Below are 14,567 nucleotides of genomic sequence, written 5' to 3' on the forward strand. Positions count from 1 at the left end.
CTTCTGATGGCTACAGTGATAAGAAAAGTTTGAGTTGATGGTTAGGAAACTCCATCAAGGATAAAGACATCTACACAATAGCAGGTTCAAAGAAACATCCCTGAGCTACATCTAATAATCTAAACACATTGTCTATTGAACGATCTACTTAAATGACCTAGAGGAAGCACCTGAAAAGGTGAACCTGTAATCACAGGAAAGGCATGTTTGCTTTGTTAAGCATTTTCTCTTGGACTATTCTAAACCTCACTGTTAATCCATTACAGTAATTACCTGAGTTCCTTCCCTGTATTTCCTAGGGCACTGAATGAGAGAAATTTCATGCTGGAGATAGCTCTATGCATCTAAAACAACTGATTCTGTACTAGTGGTTTTATGGAGTACTTCTTTTGTTTATGGGATTATAATGGATGAGTGTCCCTTTACCCAATCAAAACCTGTCAATTCCTTTCTTTGGTCAGAGTCAGTAATCATACTCGACTCAATCTAGACTTTCTGTTGGACAAGTTCATATTTCAAAACCAGCTGAACCAGCCACACTGCACAATTGCTTAATGATAGCGTAGTTAAACTCTCTAAAGTCAAGAAATGAAAATGGCATTAGCAAGATAACATACCAGCACAATATATTTTTATGTGGCCACGAAGCATCCTACTGTTTGCTAATTCTCCCAAGTACTTTTAATTTATAGGACATAGTAGGTGCTCATTTTTACATAAAGACTTTTTCCTAGAAATACTCAATAGCTTGCCTTTCTGCATAACAATTGATTAATTCAGAATTTGCCTTCATGTATACTGCATAGCAAATGTAGATATAATATTGCAGACCCACAGGAGTCATAAGAATGTAGATTTGGGCACATATGGTGTCATTAGCAGCTTAGCAACCATCTCTCCCCCATGCCCCACATGAACACTTTCCCATGGTGGGACCCAATATGAAGACCAGTGAGGAATAAGCTTTAACAAGACAGAGTGGAGTGGTTCAGGACTGAAGTTTCCATTGTGTTTAATTAAAAAGAAAATAAAGCAGAGATAGTGCAGTATTCATGTGTCTTCGTGAAGGCTTTAAAAACAATTTTTTTACAAAGCTAAAACTGTCATTTTTGTGCCTCTTGATGGGCACTTGCACTCAAGTGCCATATCCTGAGTGGATTGGACGTAAACAAGATCAAGAATAAAATGCACACAACAAATTACCATAACGCTTCTCCCTTAGTTACCCACCCACTATTGACTTTTCTATTTTTATGCCTTGTTAATAAAAAGAAAAAGACATTTGATTGTTTTTTTGAACTTGATCTCCCTTCTCAATGAAGACTGGCCTTCATCCATTGGTTTATGATGGATGCGTATTTCATAAGCTATTAAAAATCTGTGGCCTTTCTTACCAACCAGGTCGGAAACACTTCAGATGCCTTTTGTCACCCAGGAAACTTTTTCTGTTGTCACCATCTTCTATTTCCTCATGGATCTGTGCCACAGGTACAGAGCTAAGACAGAGGAGCTTAGGTAAGAATTGCTTTCTCAGCTAACAGAAATGAAGGCAGTTATTCTGCTTGTCTCTCTTTAACTCTCCTTCTACCTACATTTTCCCATTGCTACCCACATTTTCCCCCCAAGATATTTCAGTGTGTATTTTTCCACTATGCTTGCATTCTTTTGGTGAAATTAGACAGGAAGTCCTATGTAGCACTTCAGAAACATAATCTCTGGAAGTTTGTTTCTCTCAAGCACATCTTGTTAACTTTGTTCATTTTATGAGAGAAATCGAAATAAAAACCTCCACTGTAAGCAAGGGCTCTAAAACTGAATTTGGGCAGCTGGAGAGCAGGATGCATGTACCTCCAGATCATATTACTTAGAGAGTGAGGAAAAAAACAAAAGCAAAACAAAGTAAAACATAACACAAACCCAAGAAAACTAAACAAACACATAAGAACGAGTTCCTGTAATGATGTAAACTAGGGACAAACCCATTAGGAAGCTTAAAAACATGTCTTAAATTATAATCTTAGAACCAGATCGTCAGTGAGAGTGCAAATTCTTAACAAAGACAACTTTTATAGATGATATCCCCGAGAAACACTGAACTGGGGACTGTTGAAAGGTACAGAGGTTGAGCTTCAGTGAGGCTGGCCTAGGTTGGGCCTGGATTGATCTGGCATTAAGAACACAGGCTAAATAGCCTTCAAAGCTCCTTTGTGACTAAGTTAAAACCAGCTGTTCTCTTTCTGAGGTACTCAAAATGGACAGACAGGAACCTAGAATTGGAAGAAATGAATGAATTGAGCCTGTTGGATGTGAATATCCATCCTTTAAATGAAGGATAGGTGGAAGCCTCAGGGCTCTGCAGTGAGATAGTTTGAGTTTGAATTCTGATTGCAATACTTTAAGCAGGAACACCTTGAACAAGTGTCTTAATTTCTCTAATCTTAAATTTGCTTATCTGTAAAACAAAAATTATGACAGTATCTATTACAAAGGGTTTTTTGTGAGAAGATAAACTAATCTGAGTGAAGCATTTTCCCTCCATAGTAAGCACTCCATTACACAAAATAGCAATAACTATAGTGTGTGTGTGTGTGTGTGTGTGTGTGTGTGTGTGTGTGTGTGTGTGTGGTGTTTTGTTTTGAGACAGAGTCTCACTCTGTTGCCCAAGCTGGAGTTCAGTGGCACAATCATAGCTTACTGCAGCCTCAAATTCCTGGGTTCAAGTGATCCTCCCACCTCAGTCTCCCAAAGTGCTAGGATTACAGGTGTAAACCACCATGCTCAGCACATGTGTGTGTTTTCTAATAAAGGAATTCTTGCGGCAGAAAAAAAAATGTTTTCCATGTTCTACAAGAGTATCAACAGTGCGATACTTTCTATGTTTCATTAACACGTTTCCTAATATATCTGCTTAAGATAGCGTCTAATGAAATAAAATGTACTTGTCATTAAAATCTATAGAAGGCATTATTTATACATTCATTACATTCTTTATACAAACTATTTTTGATCAGTAATTTGAGAAATACTGTCCGCTGTCAAAAAGAGTTTGGGAGAATCCTAACAGTTCACAAGGTATGTTAAACTTTCTGTCGGACAAAAGAATCAATATCCTTTCCTAGAACTTCTGATAAGTAGCTGAATGAACTACTCTCCATTTTCTATCCTTCCTCTGCTCAGCTGGTAGGATTTGGTCCTGAGAAGGTGACAGACCAGGGGATCTGTAAGGTCCCAACAAGTTCTAAAATCTTAAGATTCTAACCAACAGTTAAAAACAACTCAAAGTCATACACGGTTGTGCACTTATATAGTCCCAGCTATTCTGGAGGCTGAGGCAGGAGGATCAGTTGAGGCCTATAGTTCAAGGCTATAGAGCACCATGACTGTGCTTGTAAATAGCCACTGCACTTCAACCTGGGCAACATCGCAAGACTCTGTCTCTTAAAAATAAAATAAACCCTCAAGAGAAAGGCTCAGGAGAGGGAAGGAGGAACACCTGAACCACAGGTGAGAAAATCAGTCCTCGCCATATTGAGAGTAGGATATACAGGTTTCTCTCATTCATAAGAAATACATGTATTCCAACAACCTGGCTAGAAAATATTTTTATATTATTTGTGTATGTATTTATTTGAGATGGAGTCTTACTCCGTCACTCAGGCTGGAGTGCAGTGGCACAGTCTTGGCTTACTGCAACCTCTGCCTCCTGGGTTCAAGCAATTATCCTGTCTCAGCCTCTCGAGTAGCTGGGATTACAGGTGTGTGCCTCCATGCCTGGCTAATGTTTGTATTTGTAGTAGAGATGGGGTTTTGCCATGTTGGCCAAGCTGGTCTCAAATGCCTGACCTCAGGTGATCTGCCCACCTTGGCCTCCCAAAGTGCTGGGATTACAGGTGGTAGAAAATATTTTTTATAAAGCAAATCCTAATTTGTCAACACAAATTCAAAAATTATTTCTCAATGGAGTCAGGAGAAATGAAATCCAACAACATATGCATTACTAGACTGTACTAGACTGTATAGCAATTTATAGATTCCAGGATTACCATTCTGTTGTGAACCAGTTCTAGAACAATGATTTGTTGCATGCCGGATACTTCTCTTATTCCACATTCCCAGATTCCAAAATTAGCAATCTTGCCATATTTATTTTCAGTATTTAAATTTTTTCTTTTTTGCTGTCAGAAATGATTGATATCCAAGGTCACTTCTAGTCAGGATGTTTCCAAAGTTTAGGCTTTCTATCATATAAACAAAATTATCCTCATTTTATTAGTTCTGTAAATTATGAATTTCACATTTGCAGTGTAATTAATCAGGATTCAACAGCACAAAACCCTGGGTAAGAAATATTAGTCTGAACTAGAGAAAGATGTAATGTCTGAGATCATAGGTTTGGCTATAAAAGGAGTGGCAAGAACCCAATCAGGGCAGTGATTTAAAACTGAGTAATCTACTGTTGTGAAAAACTCAGTGGCCTCCGGGGTGTGCTGAACAAAGCAAATTAATTGAGGTAAAGGAAACCTCGTTGTTTTGATTCCACCTATTCTCTTTAAATTACAAACTAAATACACGTCTCTTCAAGATCATTACGAAAGGTGATACATATAATAAAGATGATACTGACATCATCAATAGACGTTATCATTAACTCTATTAACCCTGCCCTTCGCCATTCTCCAGAGTGTCAGTACTGCGAATAAGAAAAGACCTGGCCTTCTTACGTGTGTTTAGTACAGGACAGTGTTAGTGTTCAGCGGAATGGAAAATTGCCATGATCATTTAGAAAGATATCATAGGGTAGTAAAAAGAGCTCTAAACAGAGAGTCAGGAGTCCTAGGTCCCAGTTCAGATCTTTTGTTAACTAGTACGTTACCTTGGGCAAATCTCACAATCTTGCGCCTTGTGTCTGTAACTGTAAAATGAGGAAACTGAGCAAGAAGATCTCTAAGTTTCATTTTAGCTTAAAAACTTGAGATAGATACACACACACACATATATATTATATATATATATATATACATACACACACAACATAAGCACATTAAAATAGATATACACATATATACATATAAAGTATGAATATACATTGCAGCTATATATTTACCAGCTTCCAGATATATATGCACACACATATTAAACATATATATACACATATATATAAAATATGAAAATTATACCACTGACATGTCAGTGACTTCAGATTATATGTTTTTTAATGAGTTTTGAGGAGACGTTTATTCCATTTGAGTGATTGTTACATAAAATGACTTGGGCATCTTTTAGATATGAAACAAATTGCCCTACCCCAACAAAACAAGTTGCTGGCCTCACTTAGGGACTGACTTATCAAATCCAACCTCTTTAGCATTGTACTCCAAACTCCTCATCGAGAAGCCACAACATCCTATGAATTCATGTAGAACATAGGAAATTGATGAACCTTGACTTTGTAATATTTGTGATTGAAATTACGGACACTGGATAAGGCTTAGCAGCACTGATTCATTTGACAGATATTTATTGAGTACCTACTATATTCTATTTATTGTTCTAGGTACTGGAAATAGGTAAACAAGACCGATGTAGACCCTGTGTACAGGTAATTTGGTCTGTAATGTTAGATAAATGTTTGGTCTAGCATGAGGACTAATGAAGCTGAAAAACAATTTGGAAGTCAAGGGTCCTCAATTTACAATTTCCCTTGAAGCATTTTTTAATGAGTCAGGACTGATAGCCTCATATCAGTTAAGTATTTTCTTAGTCATCATAACAAACACCTCCCAAATCTCAACCCCCACCATCTTCCCTCTCCAAACCTCCCTACCTCCCTCCTGAGCAATTTAAGGAATAGCCCTTGACAGGGCAGGAAGCCACTGTGACCCTATGGCAAGGCTGGCACTTACAAATCGGATTCCTTTTCTAAAACTTTATTGAGGTATACTTGACAGGTAAAAATTGTATATATTTAAATTGCACAGCTTGATGATTTGATATATGTGTATTTGTGCAATAGTTGCCATATCAAGCTAATTAGCATATCCATCACCTCACATAGCTCCTTTTTTTTTTTTAGTGTACATGTGGTGAGAACATTTAAGTCTTGCCCTCTTAGCAGATTTCAAGTATACAGTACAGTATTGTTAACAGTAGTCACATTATTTCACATTAGATATCTAGGACTTCTTTATCTAATTAAACTTTACACTCCTTGACCATTATCTCTCCATGTCCTCCATCCCAGCCTCAGCCCTCGGCAACCACCATTCTACTCTCTGTCTCTATGAGTTTGGTATTTTTAGATTCCTCATATAAGTGAGATTAAACATTATTTATCTATCTTTCTGCATCTGGCTTGTTTTACTTAGTATATTCTCCAGGTTCATCTATGTTGTCAAAAGTGGCAGAATGTCCTTCTCTTTTAAGGTGAATAGTATTTCATCGTTTGTATATACTACATTTTCTTTATCCATTCGTCAACAGGCATTTAGGTTGTTTTCATATCTTTGCTATTGTAAATCACGTGGCAATAAACATGGGAATGTGGATATCTCTTTAATAATTTCATTTTGATATTTTTAAATATTTGAATATCACTCTTGCCTCAAACTCAGTGATTATCATGACATTAACCAATACGTCTTAAGCTTAAATTATAGAATCTGGACTTTTTGTTCCATTTTGAATATATACAGTATATATTTCTATTGTGACTGGAAGGTAGGTGATCAAAGCAAAAGAATTCATAGGTTAGAAAAAGGACTTTATTATGCATCTTCCCTTGGAGCAGAGTTGGAAGCATTGCATTTTATCACGTTAAGGCTAATTACTGGTAAGAAAGTCTTATAGATATAGGCTTAAAAGTGTTTGCAGTGGCCCAAAAGCATATTTTACTCTGCATATTCATCACAAAAACTAACACACATGGAATCAGTAGGAATGGATAGACATCACAATGAAGTTGGTATCAATCTAGATGTTTCAGTGATTGAGCACAAAAATATGTAAATGCCACTTGTGAGCATAGTCATTAAGGATACTTATTTGTCCAGGCCCCCCAGTTTGAAAGAAAAAAGAGGGAAGACTACATCTCCTGAATGCACACTAATTATGTGCCTTGACTAAAGGCAATTCAGGAAGGTCATTGTCATCAGAAGTGACATCCTTGAGCCATCCGTTTTGGTACCCTTCTGACTTCATCTAATTAACATGATGGGATCTTGAACAATGCATAGTTAGAAGATGTCAATAGAACTGTTTTTCATTTACTAATGTGCATCTCAACTCATAGAAGTTGTTATTTATGTAGGTGTTTTTGACATTCAGCCCTGGAATTCCACTAATTCTCAGATTTCTCTAGGGAAACCAGTGATTTCTCTAACTGACATCACCAGTTGGAAAACTCCAGAAGGAATCTCTAAAAACTTCCTACTCTCTGTGCTTGTCCTCTATGAGTATGCTCAGATTGCATTTTAAATGGGGTAATAGATCTTGTGATGTCTATAAAGGCTGGGAAGCTGGGGGGAGTAGGGTTGAAGTGAGAAAGCAAGAACTGAACTAACCCAGTACTAAGTGGGATAAATATGGTCTCTGAAGGGTCATTGCTGACCAAGATCTTTAAAAATGAACTGAAAAGAAAAATGCAATAAGGAAACTAAAAAGAGTCAAATCTAGAAATGGGTTATATTTTAATCTCTTTTAATATTTCTGCATTTTTAATCACTGAAATAGTTTTAGGATGTATACAAGAGCTGGAGGTTGTTTTCCTGCATGTTCTATGACCTAAATGAACTTTGAACACTCGGAGAACAGAATCCCCACTTGTCTTTGTCTCCCTGACGTATTCCGCCATAATGTTGTTGGCAATGCGAAGCAGACCTCATGTTTGTCTAATTATCCTTCACTGCTAATACAAGGCCTATCTGCCAGGCCCTGGGATTTCCTGCAGCCTTGGATAGCATTCAGAGGGATAACCCCAGCTCTTAATTATTTCTAGTTATGGGGGGAGAGAGAAAGCATGAATACATGCAATACACTGATAATCAATAACCTCAATCTCTTTTCCACCAGTCAGCAAATAAGCAAATAGCTCTTAATTTCGTCCCCCCCATCTTTTTCTTGCTGTGAGTCTGTGGTCGCAGTGTCACACAAATAAGCATTTAAATATGATTTATATGTTAGAGACCCATAACTGACAGTGATTTTTAAAGTATAAAATATATCAAATGAACATTTGTGATGTTTGGAGAAAAATAATACATTGTGTTTTAGTGACTGTAAGTTAGACAAACTGTCGAGAGAGGGAAGCAATCCCTGCAAATGGAGTAATCACCAGAGATTTCAGGAAATAATCAGAAATCCATCTGTGCCATGGAGTCAGGAAACTTTTCTGTAAGAAAGAGCCTTGAAGAGGGAAGGGCTTCCCAAGGTGAGGCAACAGCCTGGACTTAAAGCTTTGAGTTGACCATAGAGAAAGTTAATAGATTTATCAGACTAGTACATGGATTTGTACTGAGGTGCTCCAGAAACTAATTCATATCTGGCATGGTGGGACCAGTAATGCAAGACCATAAAGGTAGGCAGAGCAGTTGACCATGACTCAGAGGCAATGTGGAGTCATGGTAGATTCTTTCACGCTAATACTACAGAATTATTGCAACAAATAAGGAAATAAGCCAGAGAATAGGTACAAAAGGCAGACTATTCCACAGACTTCAGAATCAACTCCTAAATCATTTAAGAGTACAAAGAATGTGAAGGGTAAGTTAAAATACAAAACAGTTAATGCATATCTTTTTGGGGGTGGAAAAGATTTCAAAGCATATGATTTATGACAAACAAAATAATTAAAGTGGTCTTTGTAGGTAAAAATATGGGATATGTCTAGTCTAGTGAAATGAAAGAATGGTAAATAAACATTGACTGTAATGACGTATTTGAATTGCTGCTGGGAACTGAGTTGCTGCCCCACTGGGTATTTAGTCTACATTTAAGCAACCCTACTAACTGAATCTTAAAAATGATATAGGCCTTGGTATCAAACACATCTATGTAGTATTCAAAACCAGTGGGAGCAGATTTCAAGTAATCACCAGCTACAGCTTTTGAGGAGCAGCCCTCTGTCTGCAGCCCTCACTCTATGGTTGGAGATGAACCCTTCTGTCCACATGTGCCATCTCCCCCCAGGGCCTGCTCTCTGTAGTCCCAGGGATGTGGGCTGCATGCAGCTGACCACATTTGTTCTCTAGTAGAGGCTGGATGTGTAGGGATGATGTTATAAATAGCTGCTAAGAACAATGGATACCATGGAAATGGTTCAGGAGCATGGAATATAAAAAAGGAAGCAAGAAATTAAAGGTGAAAAAGAAATGAATCATCACCAAAAATAAAAGGTAGATTGTTCTCTTTCTCCATCATATAGATATATACCTCCCCCCTCATATACACAAGGGCAGACACAAACAGTAGCTGCCTTACAGTACTAAGTGACAAAAGCAGATTGCAGAACAATACATAAAAGACAATTCCACATTTTTATAGGTAAAAATGATAAATCACTGGCAATTTTATGTAGTTTCATATCTATAAAATCATAGGGGATAAAGACCTAGGCTTGTATATATAACTTAACAGTGGTTATCCCTTGGTGCTGGAATTATGCTTTTTTCCCTTTGTGATTACCTATTATATATATTATATATATGTAATATATATATTTCATTTTGGATGCACAACTACCTAGTAACTGTGTAAGTATAAAAATGAAATAAATGAAAAAAGTGAAATAAAATGTGACAATTTAAAACACTTAAAAATGTTTGCATTTTTAACTTATAAATACACAAAAAGATTATAAGACTGAGTTATAATAATTTATCATCAATTTCCAACTTACTCAGAAGGTACCAATCAGTATATGTTAGACCCTGGGAAAACTGCTATGATTTTTTTCCTAAACTACAGCTCAGCTTCCACAGGCTCAAAATTGCAACATCTCTCATCTGCAAGATATAGGAGAGACCCTTCTGGGGCCATTTATACTACCATAGGTACCGTAAGGCGTCTTAGGGAGGCAGAGACTAACAAATTGACCACACAGATCCCAGATGTGTTGCCCAAAAGCGATCATGATCACAAAAACCCAAATTTCAAATAATCAAGATCTCTTGGAGTGGGGCCCAGGTATGAGTATTTGTTTAAAAAGCTCCCCAGGTGATTCTAATATGCAGCCAACACCACCACCAAAAACCATAGCCCGAATGGATTAATTTACTAAGGGTCATTTGAACTTGACCTTTGGAGAGGTAAAATTAAAGCAGAGAGAATGTAGTTGATCAAGGATATACCATGGCCCTGAGCCTTGTGAGAAAATGATTATGCAAATAGAATAAAAGATCACAGAGTGGGTACTTCTTGCAAAGTTAGTGAAGTCAGTGGGTAGCCCTCTCGCGCTCATTGTAGAACAATCTCGATCAGATATTTCCTTTTGGGAAAATGCTCTATGTTAGCAGATTCCTGTCAAGGTACCGTTGTTTCACAAAACACAGCAGAATCCAATTTTGATGCTGATGCCAGGGGACTAAAACCCTCTTGGGCACCAGAGATTTCCAGCCATTTCCATAGGAGGATACACGCTGATACACAAGACATGCTGGACCCTAGCATAACAAGTCCCACTGTAGGGAAGTGGCCATTTGAATAAGTTTTACTCTGTAGAATGTCTTTGGTTGCTGGTCTGCAGATTTACAGTGGGTGAAGGCAAGGGAGACTGCATTCTAGCCCCTGCCCTTATTTTTAACATATCAGGAAATGAAAGTTTTGATTTGCGTTGGTCTCATATTAGCAGAGGCCGGAAGAAGATACAAGTTTTAACGTGCATTCAAGAATCCCCAAAATTCACTAGAATTTCTGACCTGGAGTTGTGACTTCTCTCTAAGCCACAGCACAAATAGGCATTTTTTTTTTTTTTTTTTTTTTACTCTGACGATGATCATGATAATCATAACAGGTTGAAATTGTGTCATTAGCTATCGATTGTTACATTTATTGATGCCAAACATGTGCTAGCTCTATGCTGCATGGATTTCCAGTTATCATGCTTAATCATCAGTAGCAACCTTTAATGGGAATTTGTATTCCCGTTTTACTGTGAGAATACTGAGGTCACACATGTAGACAATTGAAGGTTTAAATCCAGTTCTGATCCTGGTCTACTAATGCCATAATGCCACTAAAAGTGGCTCCAGAGCCAGGTTAGAGGGGGGAGTGCCGCACTCATGCCCTGTGTGCCCTTGTTGCCTGATTTCTCTGTCTCAAGTCCATGGCCCTGGGCTTTTCAGCCACATTTGTTCATTCATTCTTTCAGATCCAAACCTGATAGAACTCTGCTACTCCAATTTTTTCGTAGCCTGGCTGTATTAGATTTATTTTTCTGGGGCATAGTTATATATCTCACCTGTTTTTAATGGAGTTTCATTTTGCTACCCAGCGTAATCTTCATTCCTGTGGTTTAGAAGGAAGAAAATACTGTTAAGCTCAGTCAGAGTTCTTAAACAGATGTTCTACATGTCTCCTTGTGTAGTTGTAGCAATGTATCACTTTCAGACATCTCAGCCTTGGCCTGCCAGCCTTGCTGTGCCCTATGCCAAATGCTTTCAGATACTGTGCAATAAGCAAAAACTGAGGTTAGCTTAAAACCACCAAAGTCATTTTATTCTGATTCTTGGATGCATTAGCATCTGGACTTCGGGAGGGACCACCTGCTCTCAGGAAAACTAGTACTGTCACATCTGTTCAGTAAGGGAAATGCAAGTGTTCTCTGTTTTAAGAAACCTGACTATGGAAAAAAACCTGACTATGATCATATCAACGTCAACAAATTATTATCTTTTATAAGGATTTTTCTTTTTAAAGAAATATTTGCCAGAAATTACCCTTTACCTCTCACTTTGCCTTTCTATTTTATTTTAAAAAATAGTGGCCCATTTTCAAGAGTGTGATTTACACACACCTTGTGAAAGTGACTTCCACAACAAATCGGATGGCAAAACACACTAGAGCTGCATTTATAGCACACTGCATTCACATAACGCAAGAGCATTCCGTAGAAACCATGTTAAATGCAGGAGTGAGTTAGGGTGAGAAAGACTCTATGGAGAACTCGGAATAGAGCTGTGTTGATCTGCCTGGGAAGGGTGATGGTGCAGTCAGTCAGATAATATTTAAGTTCTCAAATGTGTACTGTACCAGATTTGCTTCAGTTAAAAACATAATCCAAAATGACAGTTCCATCTCAGGTGGCTCACCTTCGGGCAAACAGACAAGGGGACTGTGTAGAGTCCCCCTACCCTTGTGTGAGTCTGTGAACGATTAGCGACAGCCTGGATCCCTGTAGTCAGACAATGACTCATCTAAACCCTAAGAAAGGACTAATGAGAAGGAGGAAGCACCATGCAGATCTTCTAGAATCTTGGCATAGCATCTGAAGGGCAGTCACCTTGGGTTCCCGCATTGTGGTGGAGTTGTGTGAGCGTGAGATGGACGAGGGCAGGAGGAATGGGGAGAAGAGGGACTGTGGTGTGACAGAATAAGCCACAGAGGCCCAGTCTCAAAGTGACCTGTAAGATTAGATTATTTTAATGATGGGAGATGGGACAGGAGACAATGGATGGGGGACACTGGGGGCACTGAGAAAATTCCTCAGCTGAGCTCTGACTCCTGTGGCCATGCCGAATGCCTTTTCTCTTAATCCACCTTATCTGATGGGTGCACTGCTAAATACTGTGATTATAAAATGACACCTTTTCCATTGAGAGAGATGGAACAGATTTTAGCAGATAATGGAGATGTGAAACAAAAAAAAAGAGTAGTTTCGTAAAAACAAAACTAACGTGTTCACCGTGCCACACCCATACCTGATGAGAATGGATAAACAGGCAGAGTTCGGGACTTTTTATCCAGTCTGTGATCACTGCAAACCAAGGCAGGATCCCTTTAAATATTTATTCGCTGGTTCATTTTTCTATCCTCTAGAGTGAAACAGCATCCCTTACCTGAGCAGGCTTCTGGCTGTATATAACAGAGTGACAGGCTGAAAGCTCACTGCTCTGCTCATCCTGATAAGAATCTAGCAAATGCAACAGAGAGAAAGGCTAGTAAATCCACAAGAAAATAAATTCTCAAATGATGAAGTAATCATCCTACAATTATTTATTTTTCAAAAGAGAAATTTTTTTAAAAAAATAGAATGAAAAAACTATGGACAATGTCATTCCTGTTGTCCGTAAAAATGGAGAAAATGTTTTATTTATAGAGGTAGATATAAAGTGATACAGGAAATATATCTGCTCCATGTAAATTTATTAAATGCAACTTTCTTTTTCTCTTTCTTTCTTTTAGATAAAAAACCTCTTCATGAAATAAAACCCCAAAGTAAGTTATTTTTCCTCTTGTGAATATAATTTATTCTCATATTTGCTGCCTTGCTGTTGTATTTGTTTAGGAGCTGAGCAGAATTGAAGTTCCTATGAAAGATCCAGGGCTTTCAAGGCCTCTCCTCATTGAGTTCTGAGTCACATATCAGAGGTTTAAATCCAAAAGAAATATGCACACCCCTCTCCTCCCTCCCAGTCAAAATAAATCTCTCCTCTTGATTCTTTCTGCCTATAAGTCCATTTCTCTGCAAATGTCATCTAGGATTCTTATTTCTGAAGAGATTTATCACATTAAAATTAATAAATATTTGTCAGTACACGCTTTCTTGAGAGCAGCCTTGGGCAAAAGCCTGACTACAAGTCTCTCCACCTAGCATCTTACCTCCCGTGGAATCCATGGCAGCTGGGCAGATTAGGATCCAGAACTCCATGGTGAAATAATTACGAGCTGAGGATTGGGGTGTTGGTGCTGGCTTAGGCTCATTGTACCCAGGCTTGCTTATGGGAGAGGCCTTTGCATTGTCGTCATTTTATGCTCCCTGTAGGGTTGGAGAGAGGAGATGGCTGGAATGGCTAGCAGTATGGCATTTGACCTTATGCTCTTCAGTATCACCTGTAGGCCTTTTAAAATTCCCAATTTCCAGGCTGTATCAAGGCTATCAGAATTTAAGGTGGAGGGTTTTCAGGACCCAGGTATCTCTATTTTTCAAAGCTCCTCAGGTGACTCCAAGGTGCAGGTGGGGCTGAGAACCATGATCTTAGAAAAATGTTTCTCAAAAGATGGATCAGAATCCACATGCATGAGAATCTCAGAGTGTGGCCGGAGCTTGTTAAATTAAATATGCACCACCTCAAAACAGAACAAATAAATTTGAATTCCTGGTTGAGGAGCTCCTAAGAATCTATGTGTTAATATGTTCCCCAAGTCATTCTCATACATCAGAAATATGTAAAGGACAGTAGGGAAACTTCAAGATACTGGAGCAACATTAATATAGCTCCCATTAGTAGGAGATTAGACAACTGCCTGGCTGGTTTGGTTTGTAAAGCTTGTGAAAGACATCCCTGCCTAGCATCTCTCATTCTAGTATCAACTGAATGACTTTTGATCTTTTAAATCCTAGGGTATTAAAATTC

General features: G+C 38.2%; 1 protein-coding gene across 11 annotated transcripts in view; it reads left to right on the forward strand.

Moving 5' to 3' along the window:
- UNC5D (unc-5 netrin receptor D) overlaps positions 1-14,567 on the forward strand; it is a 564,646-nt gene that overhangs the window by 459,559 nt on the left and 90,520 nt on the right. For 9 of the 11 annotated variants that reach the window (XM_055295940.2, XM_055295942.2, XM_055295945.2 and 6 more), the window contains one exon: positions 13,396-13,428. The exons of the other annotated variants lie outside the window; for them this stretch is intronic. In XM_055295940.2, coding sequence (XP_055151915.1) covers positions 13,396-13,428 — 33 coding nt within the window. The remainder of the gene's footprint in view (positions 1-13,395; positions 13,429-14,567) is intronic. 11 annotated transcript variants of the gene reach the window in all.

The sequence above is a fragment of the Symphalangus syndactylus genome, chromosome 10, assembly GCF_028878055.3.
Source record: "Symphalangus syndactylus isolate Jambi chromosome 10, NHGRI_mSymSyn1-v2.1_pri, whole genome shotgun sequence".
NCBI lineage: Eukaryota > Metazoa > Chordata > Mammalia > Primates > Hylobatidae > Symphalangus > Symphalangus syndactylus.